Source organism: Macaca mulatta, chromosome X (assembly GCF_049350105.2).
Source record: "Macaca mulatta isolate MMU2019108-1 chromosome X, T2T-MMU8v2.0, whole genome shotgun sequence".
Taxonomy (NCBI): Eukaryota; Metazoa; Chordata; class Mammalia; order Primates; family Cercopithecidae; genus Macaca; species Macaca mulatta.
Window position 1 is genome coordinate 136,196,682 of NC_133426.1, and position 19,319 is coordinate 136,216,000.

Genomic DNA, 19,319 nt, shown 5'->3' on the forward strand with positions numbered 1-19,319 from the left:
GAAGAGATGGGTAATGTTAGGGAGGAAGGCCTTGGCCACTGAGCTGAGGATATTGAATTCTACCCTGAGGGAGTGGGAGCCATGGAGGATCTTCAGATTGGGGTGACAATGAGGCCCAATGGACAGAGCATGGGCTTTTAAGTTCCCCAGACCCAGGTTTGAGTCCCAGCTCTGCCACAGGTCAGCTTGGACCTAGGCAAAGCCACTTTTTTTCTCCAAGTCTGTCTTCTCTTCTCCTGCTGAGAACCCTGCCTGTCTCCCAGCATGAGATGCTGGAATCTGATGGGAGATTATAAAGGGAATTTGGAAGCAGAGATCACATGCTGTGCCCACGAGGCCAAGCGTCCCCAGTCCCTCAGCCTCTGAGGTCACATGAACAGTTAGACTGGGCATGTGCTAGCTCAAAAGTCTCCTTCCCACCTGCAGAACTGCAGAACCTCAGGTATCGTTTCATGATTTCATCCTCAGTAACTTGGGACATCCCCAGGGGATGCTCTGCAGGGCTCATATCCCCCTTGGGTCTCTGACTTCCCTGTTGCCACCAGCTATTCCAGGCCATAGCACTGTCCACCTGTGCTTCCTCAGGCTGCTTTTCACATTACTGCTGCCAATCTGCCCCTAGACTGCTGTCCTTCCCTGTGACCACCTCCTGCAATGCCATCTCTGCACCTCTACTGCCAAGGTTCACTCCACCTCTCTGATTCCTGGCCTTCCTCCAGGTTCTACCCTTCCCTGGGGCTCCCACAGCAGAGCTGTTTGTATCCCTGGTGCTAGAGCTTCCTGCTTCCTCATCACTTTATATGCATTTTCTCATTCATACTCATGACATGAGTTGTTATTGTGACCTCATCTGTGATTCAGGACACCTAGTGGTTGTCACCTGGCAAGAGAACATATAAGTCAGGAAGGTGTATTCTGATGGAAGTCAAGGAGGCTTTGGTGCCCAGAGAGGGCAGGCTCATGTTGTAAGTCAGGGTGACAAGCCTGGGGTGGCATCAGGATGCAAAATAAGAGGCACAGACAGGAGATACTCTAGAGAAGATCACCTCCGATTTCAGAATTTGGCTTTTAGGCTAGCCTTGGACCAAAAAGTAAAACAAGCAGAAGTCCACTGCGTGAGCAGGCCAGAACAAGACTCTAGTGACGCATGCATCTTCCAAACAACTTTGATGCAAAGACTCGGCCATTCAACCCTCCCCACCTTGAATCATTTCTTTCCACTTCAAGCCTGTTGCCAACTTGGGTTGAAGTCTCTCAACTGATAAGAGTAAAGACAGTGGTTTCAAAATAGGGAGATAAGGAAGGAGCTGATGAAGGCAAGTGAAGTTATCTTTGCCACCAGGGCTAAGGCTGGGACCCAGAAGTATGAAACCAGAGGGCTGAGTATTACGTGGGGACCATCCCTGGGCAGAGTCCAGAAGATGCAGGTGAAATCCATGTTTAGTTTGTTTGCTTCAGGGATTGGCCCTTCAGCTCAGCTGATCTTTGCTATAACAACTGCCGTTTCAGGAGTGCTGGATGCCAGGGAGAGAAAGAACAAAGTACAGATGAGACTGGCTTTATTTAGTTCTAGTATGTGAGTTAACGAACATTTGTAGAACATTTACTCTTGTCTCCGCGAGGCATGTTCTGAGAGCATCACAAATATTAGCCCATTGAATCCTCATAACAACCCTAAAAAGTTAGTACTATCATTACTCCATTTCACAGGTGAGGACACTGGGGATTCAGGGAGATAAAGTCACTTGTCCACGATCACACAGCTAGTGGGTGCCAGAGCTGGGATTGAAACTCAGGCAGATGGCTTCCAAGTCAGTGTTTCAAGGCTCAATTCACTGACAGAAAAACAGGACTGTGTTTGTCCTCAAAGGCTATCTTCAGGGGTCTTCCCATGCACAATCCCATCAGCTCTGCCTGCTTGCCCTTCAGGATGGCTACTACAGTGAACAGAGCGGGGAGGCGGCTTTGAGGGGGCATTTCCCAGTGCTCTGGTCTCTGGGAATAATTTCACTACCAACTGTGGAAGGGGTGGGAGAGAGGAGCCTGGGGAAAAGGCTGCGGGAGCTTCAGCAGTTATTGAATGACAGCATTCTCAAGTTCTCCTTGTTCCTGGTCTGTCCTCTGAGGCTGTGGGCTCCTGCCCTCTGCTTTTATTCCTGAGAATGAAGTTCACTGAGCCACCTCAATCATTTTGACTCTGCCCCTTCGGAGACTCCCATGAAGGTCCTCTTTCCCTCTTCAAAATGGCCTATTTTGTCATTCTTGGATTGTTGAAAGTTGCTTTAAACTTGATGTGGACATAAGCAGACTGTAAATCCATTAAAAATAGAAACAAAAGGAATGGTGGCCAGGCATGGTGACACTCACCTAGGGTCCCAGCTACTCGGGAAGCTGACGCTGGAGAATTGCTTGAGCCCGGGAGCCTGTGGTTGCAGTGAACCGAGAACATGCCACTGCACTCACCCTGGGCAACAGAATAAGACCTTGTTTCAAAAATAAAAATAGAAACAAAAGGAATGGGCGGTTTGCCTCTGGGGCCCTCCAGGCTAGGTGAGCACCCAACCCCATTGGGTCTGTTTGTCTCTCTAAAGCATTCCTCTCTGGGACATCACCTTCCTCGAGCCCAAAGAGCAAGGGTTCTGTAGAGCATTTACTAGGAGCTGACTTGATGCTGCCCTCTGATTCAGCTGGGCGTGAAGACAAGGCAGGCCTCAGCTTCTCCACTTCCCTCGTGGGGAGACACTTCGGGGTAACCAAATCACTGTTCTAGAAGCTATGGCAGAAAGAGCATTTCCAGTTCACCAAGTTAGTCTTCTCAGAGCGCCCAAACTCCCCTTTCTGGGTCTTCTTCCCTCTTCAGTGGCATCCTTCAAACCCTCCAGATAGGGGCATCTTTGGGCTTTCATTTCCTCCCAGGTGTGAGTGACTCTAACAGCCTCGGTTCCCCAGAGTGCAGGTTCAGAAAATGCAGTGGAATGGGACTCCCCAGATCCCAAGGGAAGAGCTGGCATCACTTCCTCAGAGTGGGCGCTCCTGGGGGTACTCATCCCAGCTCAAGAAAGTAACTCTCCAGTCACAACCAACTTTCCCAAGGGGTACAGTGGGAATTGCCAAGCACTGCAAGAAGAGAGGACACTGGCTTTTCCAGCCAGCTTGGAGGAAGAGGAGGAGGCAAAAAAGGAGGGGGAGGAAGAGGAAAAAGGAGGATGAGGAGGAAATGGAGAAGGAGGAGGAAAAAAGAAAAGGAGGAGGACAAAGAGGGAAAAGGAGGAAGAGGAAGAGGAGGAGGAAAACAGAAAATGAGGGGAAGGAGGAAAAATGAGGAGGAGAAGGAAAAGGAGGAGGAGGAAGAGGGGGAGGAGGAGGAGCAGCAGCAGGAGGCAAATCTCCATCCCCACAGCAAAAGCAGGTGCTGGAGCCAGAGCCCAGAGTGTGGGAGCTAATGGGAATCAGCTTGCTGGAGGGGAGGGGACCAAATTAAGGAATGGCGGGGGCTCGGCTGCTGAGAGGGGGCTGGGAAAAGCAGGCTGATTGAGACCAGCTGTTGTGCCTCTGTCTCTTGAGATCTTTGGACTCTGCCCAGGATAGCCTCACACCCTATCGTAAACAACTAGGAACTTGCAGAGTCCGCCTCGGGCAGCCCAAAGCTCCTCTGGCTCCCAGAGCCCTCCAAAACAAAAGACCACAGAGGCACTCTCCATCCAGCAGCCAGACGCCTCCTTCTTGACACCAGCCCCCACCCCTTGTCTGCTCGCGCCCAGGAAAGGCCTGAAGGAAGAGGCCGGGGAAAGAGCCCTCCCTCTCTCCCTTGTCCCTCCATCCACCCAGCGCCTGCATCTGGAGACCCTATGGCCCGGGCTCACTGGGGCTGCTGCCCCTGGCTGGTCCTCCTCTGTGGTATGTGCATCCTAGCTTCCACTGGAAGGCACCTCTGACCTCTCCCCTCTGAGCTCAGAAAGGGTTGGAGTGAGGGGTGGGGCACGAGTCTCTTTTTCTGTTGCTTCCTCTCTCTGACTTGAGGAAGAGGCACCTCAGGGCCAGTGTTGGGGGCCCTCGTGACTTGGATCGAGTCTGGTTTGGCACCTTTACATTCCCCCGTTAAAGAAAAAATATTATTCTGACACTCGTTAAAACGGTAAGGAAAACTTAATTTAAGACTACCGCATTGCAATAGAGGAGAGAGATGGGACTCAACTCTGATTACAGAAAAGACTTCCAGGGATCTGTAGCCAAGGAGCAGAGTGAGGGGGTCAGTGGATGGAAAAGTATTAAGAGGAGATAGCAAGGGTAGGGGGATTCTTGCTAAACCGACTGAACAGGATTCTTGCTGACAGCAGGCCAGAGTGATCAGATATCAAGGGTGTCTAAACTGACTTAGCAAGATTCTTGCTAAGACTGGGTGATGCAGGCCTGGCAAGGGCAGGACAGACACAGAAGGCCAAGGTCAAGGCCAAGTGGAGAAGAGGCTTTGGGGGAGCCTAACTAAACTTTGGTCAGGGAGAGAGTCTTCATCATTCCTGCGGCACCCTCTCTGTCCTCAACTAGGTGCCCAGCCCAGCGCTCCCACCTTAGCCTTCCTTTCTTTGTTATCTGTCGGCAGGGCCTGATCATTCAGTGTCCAGTTCCTGAGCACCTACCCAGAGCCAGGCCTTGTGCCAGGGACCACAGAGTCATTCAGCTGCAGAGCCTACTCTTGGGAACCCCTGCTTTGCTGCCTCAGAGAACAGCATATTCTGGTGTCCAGAGAGACATAAGTTGGCTGTGTCCCGCTTCTTATGTTAGCATCTCAGTGCCAACATTTTGCCAGGGATCTGTTTCTACAGAAATGGGTGTTCATTTTCTTAAATAAACAGTATGAGTCACATCTGATCCTTGAGTTTATGAGACCAAGACAAAATCACGCAGAGCGTTCATGGTGATGAACCCCAGCCACCCTCCTTGCATCTGTAGCTCAACCCACTCAAAAGTGTGGCTGGGTGTGGTGGCTCATGCCTGTAATCCCAGCTCTTTGGGAGGCCATGGCAGGTGGATCACTTGAGGTCAGAAGTTCGAGACCAGCCTGGCCAACATGGTGAAACACCATCTCTACTAAAATTACAAAAATTAGCCAGGCATGGTGGCACACACTTGTAATCCTAGCTCCTCAAGGGGTGGAGGCAGGAGAATCGCTTGAACCCAGTAGGCAGAGACTGCAGTGAGCCAAGATCATGCCACTGCACTCCAGCCTGGGCAAAAGAGGGAGACTCCATCTCAAAAAAAAAAAAAAAAAAAAAAAAAAAAAAAAAAAAAAAGGTGCAGAGGGGTGTTGGGTGCAGTGACTCACGCCTGTAATCCCAACACTTTGGGAGGCCGAGGCAGGTGGATCACTTGAGGTCAGGAGTTTGAGACCAGCCTGGCCAATATAGTGAAACCCATCTCTACTAAAAATACAAAAATTAGCTGGGTGTGGTGGGTGCATGCCTGTAGTCCTAGCTACTTGGGAGGCTGAAGCAGGAGAATTGCTTGAACCCGGGAGGCAGAGGTTGCAGTGAGCTGAAATCGCCCCACTGCACTCCAGCCTGGGTGACAGAGAGAAACTCTGTCTCAAAAAAAAAAGGGGTGAGGCCAGGGGGAGTGTAACGTCTCCCCACACTCAGGGCCCCATTACCCTCTAGGGAAATCCCTCCCTAAAAGACAGAGGGGTTAGAGGCAAGAACTATCAGAGGCCACTGGGCTTTCAGGGCAGGAAGGGACTTTGTCTAATTCAAGCCCCTCCTTTCCAGAGGTCCAGAGCCTGGAGAACTTAGTCCAGTGCCTGGCACACAGTAGGCGCTTAGATGTTTGCTCAATATTGGGGGGGTCACTCTTGAGTCACTCTAAATTTGGGGCAGAGCCCTAACTGGAAACTAGATCTCCATATACTCTGTCCCTTCTGTGGCATCACCCTTTCCAGGCCCGCCTCTCATACTTGGCAGAGTGGGAGGACAGAAAGGACACTCACCTCTTTTGTATTAAGATGGCCTGGGTTCAAATCCCTGTTCTACCACTGACTGCTGGTGGCACAAGTTAGACAAGTTACCAGATCTCTCTGGGCCTTGACTTGCTCCTCTGCAGAAACGGAACAATAATTTCCACCTCATAGGGATGTCACAAATATCAAATGAGATACTGTAGGTGAATTGCTACGTTCAGTATCTGGCACATAGTAGGGTGTCTTTAAATGCTAATTAATCCACCTTTCCCCACCATGGAAGACTGGGATTTCTGTCTAATATATTGAAAATGAGCCTGGAACGATAGGCAAAGATTTGGACTATAAGAAACAGTGCAAGCAGGCCTTAAATTGAAGTCAACCCAGTGTATTATACAATTAGATTTATAAAAGGCTAAAATGAAGGTGGGGTGATTAATTAGTGTGATCCTCTAGAGCATTTCAAAGAAAATTTGATAACAAAAATTTAATTTACACACAACTTTTCCACTTCACTAAACCCTGAAAAGACCCAATTAGATTAGAAGAAAAATTGATTTAATGAGCACTAAAACCCATCCAAAAGTGGCAGTCACTTGTCTATGAAACAGATTTCTTTGATTGTGACCCAGGGTGCTATCCAATTCAACCTGATTTCCTATGAAATGTGATTATTTTTATCCTCAAGTAGAGCTGGCCAGCTTCGTGCGTTTCAAAGGACGGAGGCCCTGTGGGGCGGGCTGAGGTCCTTCCCTCTCTGGTAACTAGCTGGTCCCCAAATGACCCTGGGTTTCTCTCCGGGCTTCTAGCTTGTGCCTGGGGCCACCCAAAGCCAGCGGATCTTGGAGGGCAGGATGTGAGAAACTGTTCCACCAACCCTCCTGTGAGTAGCCCCCGCCCCCGCTCCCGCCCCGCGCACAAGCCCCCTCCCCCCCAGCGCACCTCCCCGCCACCCTGCCCCACTCACCCCTGCATCGAGGCACCCCCGCTGTGCCCTATCGTCTTCTCCATCCCCCATTCGCTCAGTTGGTAGCCCCTCCCCCTATCAGGCTTTCTCCTGATTTCCGGACTCTGGGGCCCCTACCCCTTCCACTCCCTCCCCTCCACATCAGTGCCCTCCCCTCCCTCCCACTCATTCCCCGCAGCAGGTTATCTGCTTCCGTGCTGATCTGGGTCTGGGAAACCCCGCTAGGAGGTGGGAGGAGGGCAGGAGGGCCCTAGCTGGCCTTTGGCTGAGGCCAGGCAGAGGCTAGGAAGATGGGAGGGAAAAAAGACAAATTCTAGAGTGACAGCAAAAGGAGAAGCACAGAAAGGAAGAGGGAGGAAGACAGGGGTTAGAAGAGGCAACGGAGGCCGGGCACTGTGGCTGACACCTGTAATCCCAGCACTTTGGGAGGCCAAGTCGGGTGGATCACCTGAGGTCAAGAGTTCGAGACCAGCCTGGGCAACATGGTGAAACCCGTCTCTACTAAAAATAAAAAAAAAATGAGCTAGGCATGGTGGCGGGTCCCTGTAATCCCCACTACTTGGGAGGCTGAGGCAGAAGAATTGCTTGAACCCAGGAAGCAGAGGTTGCAGGGAGCCGAGATCGTGCCACTATACTCCAGTCTGGGCAACAGAGCGAGACTGTCTCAAAAACAAAACAAAACAAAACCAAAACCAAAGAAAAGCCAAAGGAAGGGCAAGAGAGGGAGGCCTAGGGCGTGAAGATGAGGAAAAGGTCCCGCAGAAGGGGCTTGAGTAGTCAGCTTCCTAGCTGGGGAGCAGAGTGATTCTTTCTATAATCAGAGTAGGGGCTAAGGGGTAGGCATGCCAGCAGCACTGTAAGCCATGGGAAAAACGCAGTACATCTGCTAGCAATATCAACTTTATGGGATCCCCTAGGGCAGGCAGGTGGGTGGGCGAACCACATTACTTTTATGTTAAAACAAACATGGATATATTGTGGAGTAGAAAGCAAAACAGCACAAACGAAAACATGCGTTTCGTTTTAAAGCTAAAACGACCTGTAAAGAAATAGAGAACTGGTCTGGAAAGGGTCTTTCTGGGCAATATCTCAAACTGTTGGGGGCATTCATTCACTCTCCTCTGCCATTTGGGACCAGTGGGTGGCAACCTGAAAAAGCCCTGCCAAGGGAAGGTTGCCAGATAAAATACAGGACACCCAGTTACATTTGAATTTTAGATAACAAATAAGAATTTACTGCAAGTATGCCCCAAATTGTGCATGTTTTAATGTAAGTATTACATTAAAACATTATGCATTGTTTATTTGAAATGCAAACATAACTAGGTGAGTGTCCTGTATTTTTATTTACTAATCTGGCAACCCTACCCCAGGTAGCCAAAGAAGGACCATCTGCATGGCCTGGCCCAGTGCCAGAGCTCAGACCCCTGCAGTTCTCACCCACACCCGCATCCCAGACTCAGGTCCCGTTACTGTCACAAGGGGTCCCTTTCCAAACTCTTCAACACCTCCATCTCCACCCAGCCCAGGCATCTTTATCTAGACTAAGTGGTAACATCAGTTGCCGCCCCAACCCTTCCCAAGCCAGGTCAGCCTAACTTTCCCCAACTCCTGCTTCAGGAGAGGCTGGGGGTTCTTCTGGAGGCCAGGGGCCCATGTGTGATTTTCTTTAAGCAACATGTGTATCTGTTTGTTTGTGTCTCGATATCTTCTTGTCATCTGTCAGCACCTTCCAGTTACTGTGGTCAACACCACAGTGTCACTCACAGCCCTCCGCCAGCAGATGCAGACCCAGAATCTCTCAGCCTACATCATCCCAGACACGGATGCTCACATGGTAAGAGACAGCTTGTCTCCCCCTTGCCCTCTCTGATACCCTGGGTCAGAGACCACAAACAGTAGCTGTTAAAACTCAGAAGATGAAGACAGAGAAAGGATCTGACAGGCAAAGGGAGGGAAGTGGAGAGCATGGACATGGTAGTTTTAGGGCAACTGAAAGAATGTATCCTTCTACATAGGCAGGGAGACATTGCCAAACCTCCTTAACCTCAAGAAATTAAACTATAAACAACTTCAGAATCAATTTTCATCAATTCCTAGAAGGCAGATCCAGAATGAATGTTTAGGGTATCCCTGCCCTAGGAGGTTAGAAGGCGGGCTGGAAATTGGACTGAAAGAACTCTAAGCTCCCTTCCGGCCCAGGCCTTCCCATACTCTGTGGAATGGAGTGGCAAAATGATCCAAAATCCTGGGTTATGGGAGTACGGGGTTGATTGTGGAGGGGGGCACCCATCCCACCGTTTCCCATCACTAGCTCCACCTTCCATACCATCCACCTTTCCAACACCAGCCCATTTGGGAGAGAGGGCATTTTCAGTGTCAATGAGCTTGTTTGAATTAGTTTTCCTACATGCTGGGAAGGGCTAAGAATGTTGGGTAAGTGTCTGAACTTCCCTGAGCCTCAGTTTCCTCTTCTGCAAAGAGAAATGGGTCTGTAATGAGATCTATCTCCAAGGATTATGAGGATCAAAATATGGTAATATGTAAAGCCCTTTGCAGAAGTTATGATGTTCCCAGTCTACTGTGCTTGACTCAGGAGGGAGAAGGGTTAGCTGGAGGGGAAATCCCAAACGAACCAAAAGACAGGACCCTAGATTGCATAGAATTTGCAGGGCAGGGCAACAAGGCTCCTTTGCAGAACAGTCCAGTGTTGCACTGAGTCCAGTGTGGATGGGGCGGGGCAGGGGGTGTTGAATTGCAAAAGTTACGGTTGCTCAAAGGAAGGGAAGATATTGAAGGCTGGGAGAGTTACAGAGGACTTCCTGGAAGAGGCACTTGGTGTGCTTGGGCTTGTAGCTGACAAGGGGTTGGAGCTGACAGACAGAAATAACTGGGATGTGGTTGGGGGCCTTTCATGTGGGATCTGACACCACGAAAAAGGCTAATGATGGTGTTGTTGATTTCCTAGAATGAGTACATCGGCCAACATGACGAGAGGCGTGCGTGGATTACAGGCTTTACAGGGTCTGCAGGTGACAATCATTACGCAGCCCCATTGCTTTTGTTGGTAGATCCAGAGGTGGTCACAGAGGACCTAATGTGGCTAGTGTCTCGGCATCTGGGACCCCAGAACCTACTGTAGAGAAAACCCTTCTACTCTCTCTGTCTCCCTCCACCAGCCCAAAGCCATCATATTCCCCAGGGCACATATCTCATAGCCCACCAGCCATTTTCTGTGTAGAAATGAGGCAGAGGCTGCCTTCCCATGCTCATTACCTCTGCTGCAGCCAGGCCCAGTCTGGCACTCCTGGGCTCCATTTCTGAATAGTTGCTACTTCTACCTCTAACCACTAAGAATCTGCCGATTCCCTTCACATGAGGGCTCATTTGGGGACAAAGCTTTCCTTTGCCAGTTGCTTTACAGACAACATCACTTCACATGGCCAAATGAGACACAAACAGAAGCCCTTGATGAGATCACAGTGTCTGAAGGGGCCTCGCACCGTGATCCTGGCCCATTGAATGAAATCCAAGTTTCCTTTTCTGATCCTCAAACGTTCCTCCTTGGGCTTCAAACTACCCTGCCTCGTGCATCATAGGCTCTTTTTCCCTTTGCCAAAATCTCTGGATTATTCTTCCCCACCAGTCCTCAGCTGAGCCTCTGCCTTAGCGTCCCGATCAGCCACCGAGTCTTTACGCTGAGCCCCATCTTTCCTGAGAGCGCCTACTTGCAGCCAAAAGTTGACCTCACTTCTGCTGAAAGTCCACAAGCAGCCCTCGACACAAAGCAGAGGTGCCTGATTCAGGACACCTTTCTGCCAGCTCCCCCCATAGCTCTTTTTAACATCTCCTTCCTCACTTCCTTCCAATGGAGGAGAGAATCTCTTTCCAGAGGCCCCTCGTGGCATTCTCAGAGCCAGCACTGCATTGCACATCCATCAGCTAATGCCACGTTCCTCCCCTTCACCCTCACCTGCAAGTTTCTCTGTTCTGCCCCAGGAACTGCAGTGGTGACCATGAAGAAAGCAGCTGTCTGGACCGACAGTCGCTACTGGACTCAGGCTGAGCGGCAGATGGACTGCAACTGGGAGCTCCATAAGGAAGGTAGAAGGGCCGCATGGATTTGTCCCCCAAGTCTTGGGACCTGGACTAGGTTCAGGAAGATATAGGTGAGAGCATGCATGTAAGACCATGCTGGGTCCCTATGGGGAGCTTAGGAAATTTGAGGCCATCACTGACCTTCGAGGCTGATCTCAAGGAAGACACACGTGGTAGGACCGTCAGACAGAACCCCTGGCTGCAGGGCCTTGGGCTGGCCCTGGGGGTGACCTCTGCATTCCTTCCTATCTTTCTTTCAGTTGGCACCACTCCTATTGTCACCTGGCTCCTCACCGAGATTCCTGCTGGAGGGTGTGTGGGCTTTGACCCCTTCCTCTTATCCATTGGTATGGTCTTCCCTCAGCCCCTGAATTTGTCCATGCCAACAAGGGTGACTTAGCTTTCCTGGGATATAAAGAAATGGACCTTGGTAGAAGGAGGGGCGGTGGGACTATAAAGATAGAGCATTTGAAATTGTAGTTGCAGAATGTTTTGCAATGAGGATGTATTCATGGAATTGTGTAATTAAAATACATTTAAAAGAATCAGTACAAATATTTTAAAATCCATGAGTGCAGAGACCCAACCTAGAAGACTCAGTGAATCATTAAAGATCCAGTGGATGAATAGGCAGAATGTGCTTGAACTCAGAACCATCCTCTGTGCCCTGGAACCCTGCCAATGATGGTGCTGGAATCACATGGTAACCCTCTTCTGGAAGGTAGCTTAGAAGGGTCAAAAGAGTTGGGAGGGCCTCTGAGTTGTTTTTTTTTTAAAAAAAAAAAAAAAAAAAAAGGCCCCTGAGAATACAACTTTCTGAGTTCTGGGGCCCCAGACAGCTGGCCAGCCCATTCTCCCAAAGGGGAGTCCTTATGAATATGTACTGAAAGGCTTGTGCTTTAGAACTGGCTTCATTGCCAGCCTGTCCAATGGCCAGAACATCACCATTCCTTTGGACTGTGACATTGAAGCCCTGATAAAATAATTAGTGCCCAAAAGAAGGACCACCCACAGCCACTGGCAATGTAAAAGACAAGCTTAGCCAATTTGTGGCGGTCAGTGTTCGAGTAGGCTCAGGGCATTAGGCTTGGAAAGCAGAAAGAGGATGAGAAACATACCCCAGCATGGGCACACATGCCGGGGGATGGGGGGGGGGGCAGGCTGCTGGGGCAGGCTCAGGGCAGCTGGGCTGCAAATGGAGGCAAAGGGAACCAGGACTAACTGCTTGAATCACAATTTTTTCCTGAGGTGTAAATGGGCAAGGGACAAGTGACTCCTTCCTGTCTCTGCAGACACCTGGGAGAGTTATAATCTGGCCCTCCAAGGCTCTAACAGACAGCTGGTGTCCATCACAACCAACCTTGTGGACCTGGTGTGGGGATCAGAAAGGCCACCTGTTCCAAATCAACCCATTTATGCCCTGCAGGAGGCATTCACAGGTGATTCAGTAAGCCCAGTTTCCTTCCCAACTTATAGCAACGCAAGTCCCGGCTGCTATTCCGTAGGTGGCGAACTTCATCATCAGAGGTACCAAAGCAGTGGTTTGCAAACCTTAGCATGCACATGAGTCACCTGGGATGCTTGTTTAAAATGCAGATTTCAGGGCCCCCTCCCCTTGAGGAGTCTGAATCAAAATGTCCTCCGACCATACTTAGAAAATGTTGGATTAAAGAATGTTAGGATTTGAAGCAAGATGGAGTAGGAAGGGAGGAAAGAAGGAAAACAGAGAAAGATGAGAGGAAATATCCAACCCCTTTCAAGAGAGATAAAAAAGCATGATATGATTTGCTTGTCTGGTGGCGGAGACTGATTCATAATGAATCATTCAGACCTTTACTTGTGACCCTCTTGTGATGAAGAATTTAGATTTGTGAGATGGCTGGGGTCAGGTGGGCCAGGAGTGGACAGAATAAGTAAATAACTAAGTTCAGAGTCATTCTGTAGCACAGATGACAGTTCAGGTTTTGCTGGACCAATCAGGAAAGTTAGAAAAATATAACATCAATAACCTTGACCCTGTTGACACTATCTAAATACATCACAAAAGAACAGTATGTTGTAAGATTCCTGTAAGTCGTAACTAAAGTCCTGACCAGGACCGGGCTACTGATTATGAATCAGTATCTTGGCCACCAACCACTCCTATCTCCCTGGGAATTCTGAATGAGCCAATGAACTTGGATTCCTAGTAACAGTGATCAAGCCAAGAGATCCCTTTCCACATGCAAGTCCACACAATTTCTCATTTAGAAAAGAGCCAATAAAGCAGAAGGGAGATTTCAAAATAGCAGCCTTGATGAAACAAGTGAAAATTGTGTCCATTTTTCTTTATCTGTTCTGATATAAATTGTAGAATCATTCTTTCTGCATCTTGACACCATTTTAAAAGAAACTTGCTATCCAAGACTGTTAAATCATAAATAAAACTCATCTTATTCAGATAAAGAAAGTCAAAGTTATGTCGGGAAGGAGAGGAGAAAAAACAGAAAAACCTTTCTCGGGCTGGAAGGGTTTTGTCACTTCCCAAAAGTGAGGGGATGCCGAGTCATCGCACACTGCCAGTCTTCAAGAAAAAGGCACCTGGAGCTTGAGTTTGGAAGCTAAAGAACAGAGTTCAGCTTCAATAAGCTTAGAGAGACGAGAGAGACTTTCCAGCCACTTGCAGGTTTTAAAGGAGAAAGGAGAGTGCAAAGGGCAGAACATGAAAAGTTCGCTACTCAAAGATACCTGTACGCACCAGACCGTTGAAATTTGGGTTCATTTGGTTTCTCAGAAAGGTATCATATTCCTGAACCTTGAAAACATAATTGCAAGTGAAAGAAGCCAGTCAGAGAAGGCCTGGCCTTCTCAATGGAATTGTACAATTCCATTTGTATGAAATATCCAGCATTGGCAAATCCATAGAGACAGAAAATAAATTAGTGGTTTCCTGGGGCTCAGGGGAGGGGGGATAGGGAGTGACTCCTTAGTGAGCACAGGGTTTCCTTTGGGGATGATGAAAATGTTCTAGAATTAGATCGTGGCGATGGTTGCACAACATTGTGAGTGTGCTGAAAGCCACTGAATTGTGCACTTTCAAAAGGTTAAAATGATACGTTTTATGCTATGTGTATTTTACACATAACATAAATTATGTGTTAAATATGTAGTAAAATAAACCTGCAAAATGTATTGTACCCAAAGCTTTGGTCATTGTTGAATAGTTTTACCGGTTTACACGAAATATTTTTCACGTCATTAAGTTATTTACGCTCATATCTGAACCCAACTAGGACTCTTTATGGCCTTCGGCCAGCAAACTCCTAGTCCTGCCTGGTGTAGATTCTTTGAATACCTTGCAGGGGGCAGGGACAGAAGATGAAAACTAAAGTCCTAGAACCTGGATATAAGCATCTGAGAAAGGACGGTGCTGTGACACAGAGTTTAAGGACAGATTTGGAGACTGACGATGTTATCAAGACAGTAGTGTCTGTACAGATTAAGAGCGTGGACCATGCAGTCAGACAGACCAGAGTTCAAATCCCAGCTCTGCGTCTTGCATCCATGAAACCCTAGACAAGTCACTTTACCTCTCTGAAGCCTCAGTTTCCTTATCTGTAAAATGGGATAGGTAAGCATTAGAACAATGCACATGGAGTACTTAGACCAGTACCCGTGGCTTAGTAAATACTACAGTTACCGCAGAGGACAAGGTTGAACATAGCCCCAGCCCTACCCCTTTGTCCTTCAACTAGAACTGCTCTCCTGATCTCAGTCTGCATGCTTATTTATTAATCAGAAAGATATAAGAGTTACTACATCTCAAGATACCATTTAGTGTCCTTTACAAATATTAATTCATTCCATCCTCATAGCAACCCTGTTGAGGCAGATACTTATTATACTTCATCCCCATTTTACAGATGTGCAAAATGAGACACAGAGGGGTTAAGTAATTTGCCCAAGATCACCCATCCAGTAATGGCAAAGCCAGGATTTGAGCCCCATCTTGGTGCAGGGCCCATGTCATTAAGAGTTTGTTTGAGGAAAGGGTTCTGCTGCTTTTTAGGAGGATGCAAAACTGTTACTTTAAGGCTGACCTTCCAGGAACCAAGTGCCAAAGGCAAGGTCTGTCACTTACACTTTCTTTGGGCTCCTTTGCTTCTAGGGAGCACTTGGCAGGAGAAAGTATCTGGCGTCCGAAGTCAGATGCAGAAGCATCAGAAGGCCCCAACTGCCGTCCTTCTGTCGGCGCTTGAGGAGACGGCCTGTGAGTGTGGATTTGCAGACATGGGTAGCCACCTGGGTCTCCCCAATGCCCCAAGCCTCCCAGGCCCTGTAGCACAAAGCTAGCTCCTCCCCAAATAACCGTGTGCCCACCAGTTCTTCAGAACTCCATGGCCACAGCCCGTGAGAACCAAGAAGGGTAAGGGGGCAGGAGCTCATGGCTGCAGAAAAAGGACACAAGGTAGCCCTGAGCAAGCCGGTACCAGCCCACAGGCCACCAGAGGAATGAACTAACCATGGCAGCAAAGTGCTTCCGTCTCATTAAGGGGAGGAGGACCAGCAAATGCCTCCCAACAACCTAGCCACTACCCCAGGGCACTCACACTCCCAGCTTTAGCACCCAGTGGGACCCTACTCTTTCTGGTATGGCTCAGGACTTCTTGTCTGATCCCTATGGCTGGGCTTCAGATATTCCAGGGACCCACTGGAACTGTGTGCTGACTGCTAAGTATCTGCATTTTTCTGGGGGGGAAGAGCCATAACTCTCAACAGCATCTCAAAGACCGCCCCCCTCCCAAAAAAAAAAAAAAAAAAAAAAAAATTGAGTAACATGCAGGGGTAGATGATGCAAACATGTTGCTGGTAATCTTTGGGGGCCAAAAGAAACCGTAGGGCAAAAGTGTCAGAAATGCTTGCCTCAGGCCAGGCACGGTGATTCACGCCTGTAATCCCAGCACTTTGGGAGGCCAAGGCAGGCGGATCATCTAAAGTCAGGAGTTCAAGACCAGTCTGACCAACATGTTGAAACCCCGCCTCTATTAAAAATACAAAAATTAGTTGGGCGTGTTGGCGGGCACCTGTAATCCCAGCTACTTGGGTGGGTGAGGCAGGAGACTTGCTTGAACCTGGGAGGTGGAGGTTGCAGTGAGAGCTTGCCACTGCACTCCAGCCTGGGCGACAGAGCAAGATACTGTCAAAAAAAAGGAAGGAAGGAAGGGAGGGAGGGAGGGAGGGAGGGAGGAAGGAAGGAAGGAAGGAAGGAAGGAAGGAAGGAAGGAAGGAAGGAAGGAAGGAAGGAAGGAAGGAAGGGAGGGAGGAAGGAAGGAAAGAAAAAAAGAAAAGAAAAGCTTGCCTCAGGCAGATCAGCATTAAATAGTCCTTGTCAATTCTCTTCCCAGGGCTCTTCAACCTTCGAGCCAGTGACATCCCCTATAACCCCTTCTTCTATTCCTACACACTGCTCACAGACTCTTCTATCAGGTATGGCTTTTCCTTAGTTTGCTGTCGTGGACTTCCTCCAACTTCCACCCTCTCGATGCCCCACCACTGATCCTGCCTTAATGTACAGCCCTCTGGTTGCCCATCAGCTTGGTGCCTGCCCCAGCACAACCCTTTAGAAAACCCCCTGTTGGCTTTTCCTGACTCTTTAAAACTCTGTCCCTGTTGAATCCCAAATCTGGCCTGCTTGGCTCCCTGGGGCTGGCTTCCTTTGACCTCCAGGAACAAAGGGACTGTGACTGCCTCTGGTCCTTTGCATTCTTAACAGATGCTCAGGACCCTCCTTGCCTTCCCGCCCCACCCAGGTTGTTTGCAAACAAGAGTCGCTTTAGCTCTGAAACCTTGAGCTATCTGAACTCCAGTTGCACAGGCCCCATGTGTGTGCAAATCGAGGATTACAGTCAAGTTCGTGACAGCATCCAGGCCTATGCATTGGGAGATGTGAGGATCTGGATCGGGACCAGCTATACCATGTATGGGATCTATGAAGTGATACCCAAGGTGGGTTTACCAGGCCCCAGCCCAAGCCAGGCACCAATCTCCGCTCCAGGCCTGAGAAGTCTTAATCTAAAGTGGGATGAAACCCCTCAGCCATTCAGTCACCTGGTCAGCCAACAACTGTGCAGTGAGTTCCCTTCTTGGCCTAATTGGGAAGAGACAGAATAGGAAACAGGGATGTTCGTCCAGAGAGTTCATAAAATTGTCAGGAGGCTGGAGAGTATATGGCCTGATCTAGCAGAGACTTTGGAGTCAGCCAAACTTGAAAATGAATTCCAGCTCCGCCCCTAACTAGCTGTGCAGTGACTTTGGACAAGCAACTTAGCCAATCTGGGTCTTTTTCTTCACCTATAAAATGGCAATAAGAGTCCCGACCTCACAGGAGTCGTTCAGTGGAGATTTAAAGGAGATAGTGTATATGGCTGACACATGGTAGGCGTTCAATAAATGGTAGCTGTCATGATACGTACAGGAAACTTACAGTCAGAATAGCCTGTCGAGGCCGGGCGCGCTGGCTCAAGCCTGTAATCCCAGCACTTTGCAAGGCCGAGACGGGCGGATCACGAGGTCAGGAAATCGAGACCATCCTGGCTAACACGGTGAAACCCCGTCTCTACTAAAAAATACAAAAACCTAGCCGGGCGAGGTGGCGGGCATCTGTAGTCCCAGCTACTCGGGAGGCTGAGGCGGGAGAATGGCGTAAACCCGGGAGGCGGAGCTTGCAGTGAGCTGAGATCTGGCCACTGCACTCCAGCCCGGGCGACAGAGTGAGACTCCGTCTCAAAAAAAAAAAAAAAAAAAAAAGAATAGCCTGTCGATTGACTCAGGCCAGACTCTGATCCATCCCAGAGTGCTGGTGGGATCCAAAGATAGGGAGTTCACTGCCAAGCAAGGCAGTGTCAATCAAGGAAGCCTTCCTGGAAGGAGAGAAGGTTCAGCTGGACGTGGAAAACTAGGAAAGAGAGAAAGCACACAGAGGAGAGAGCATTGCCAAGAAACGGTGGCAAGTCTCACCTCTGCTGGGTCCTCCTGCCAGTCCTTTGAAAACACCCCTGTGCCTCCTTTACTGTGCCCCCAGACCTCCTTTTCTCCTCCCTGCCCCCAACAGGAGAAACTCGTGACAGATACCTACTCCCCAGTGATGATGACCAAGGCAGTGAAGAACAGCAAGGAGCAGGCCCTCCTCAAGGCCAGCCACGTAAGTCCACGTTCAGGCAGACATGGCCTTTTGGGAGTATCCAGCCTAATGAGTTAGAAAGGAAAGGCTTCCAGAAGAGCCTGAAGAAAACCCTCAATGAAACAAAGAAGCAAGCTGGGTGTGGTGGCTCACGCCTGTAATCCCAGCACTTTGGGAGGCCAGAGTGAGAGGATTACTTGAGCTCAGGAGTCCAAGACCAGCCTGGCCAACATGGTGAAGCCCCGTCTCTACTAAAAACACAAAAATTAGCCGGGCATGGTGGCAGTCACCTGTAGTCCCAGCTACTCAGGAGGCTGAGGCATGAGAATCGCTTGAACCTGGGAAGTAGAGGTTGCAATGAGCTGAGATCATGCCACTGCACTCCAACCTGGGTGAGACTAGGTCAAAAAGAGAGAGAGAGAGAGAGAGAGAGAGAAGGAAGGAAGGAAGGAAGGAAGGAAGGAAGGAAGGAAGGAAGGAAGGAGAAAAAAGAAAAGAAAGAAAGAAAGAGAGAGAAAGAGAAAGAAAGAAAGAAAGAGAGAGAAAGAGAAAGAAAGAAAGAAAGAAAGAAAGAAAGAAAGAAAGAAAGAAAGAAAGAAAGAAAGAAAGAAAGAAAGAAAGAGAAAGAAAGAAAGAAAGAAAGAGGAGGGAAAGGGAAGGGAGGGGAGGGGAGGGGAGGGGAAGGAATAGAGAAGCAGACACCAAATTATTCCCAGGCGCCCACATGTACCACATATCCTTGCCCCCAATATAGTACAGTGGTTTAGAGCACAGGCCCCGGAGCTAGGGTGCCTTGAGTTCAAACCCCAGTTCCACCCAATTCCTAACTGAGTGACCTTGGCCAAGTCATTTTACCTCTCTGGGCCTCAGTTACCCCATCTGTAAAATGAGGATCATAATAGTAATCTTACAGCATATGGTTGTGGTGAGAATTCAATGAATATGTATATTGCTCTGAGCACCATCTAGCACATTCTAAGTGTTAAATGTTAGCTGTAATGATTTCCTCACACTGGCAAGAGGATGGCTCAATTTTTAAAAAAGAATTCTTGTTAAAATTAAGATAAACCACCTCATTTAAAAAAAAAAAAAAAAACTTTATCTTATAGGAAATTTTAAAGACACACAAAGGTAGAGAAAATAGC

At 48.9% G+C, this 19,319-nt stretch overlaps 1 protein-coding gene across 1 annotated transcript in view; it reads left to right on the top strand.

The window, feature by feature from the left end:
• The first annotated feature begins 3,345 nt into the window (after positions 1-3,345).
• Positions 3,346-19,319, top strand: part of XPNPEP2 (X-prolyl aminopeptidase 2) — a 31,172-nt gene continuing 15,198 nt past the window's right edge. Inside the window, exons 1-11 of the mRNA XM_001091201.5 lie at positions 3,346-3,897; positions 6,760-6,833; positions 8,644-8,754; positions 9,886-9,949; positions 10,917-11,021; positions 11,276-11,362; positions 12,308-12,454; positions 15,163-15,264; positions 16,400-16,481; positions 16,805-17,000; positions 18,106-18,195. Coding sequence (XP_001091201.2) covers positions 3,849-3,897; positions 6,760-6,833; positions 8,644-8,754; positions 9,886-9,949; positions 10,917-11,021; positions 11,276-11,362; positions 12,308-12,454; positions 15,163-15,264; positions 16,400-16,481; positions 16,805-17,000; positions 18,106-18,195 — 1,107 coding nt within the window. The 5' untranslated portion in view covers positions 3,346-3,848. The remainder of the gene's footprint in view (positions 3,898-6,759; positions 6,834-8,643; positions 8,755-9,885; positions 9,950-10,916; positions 11,022-11,275; positions 11,363-12,307; positions 12,455-15,162; positions 15,265-16,399; positions 16,482-16,804; positions 17,001-18,105; positions 18,196-19,319) is intronic.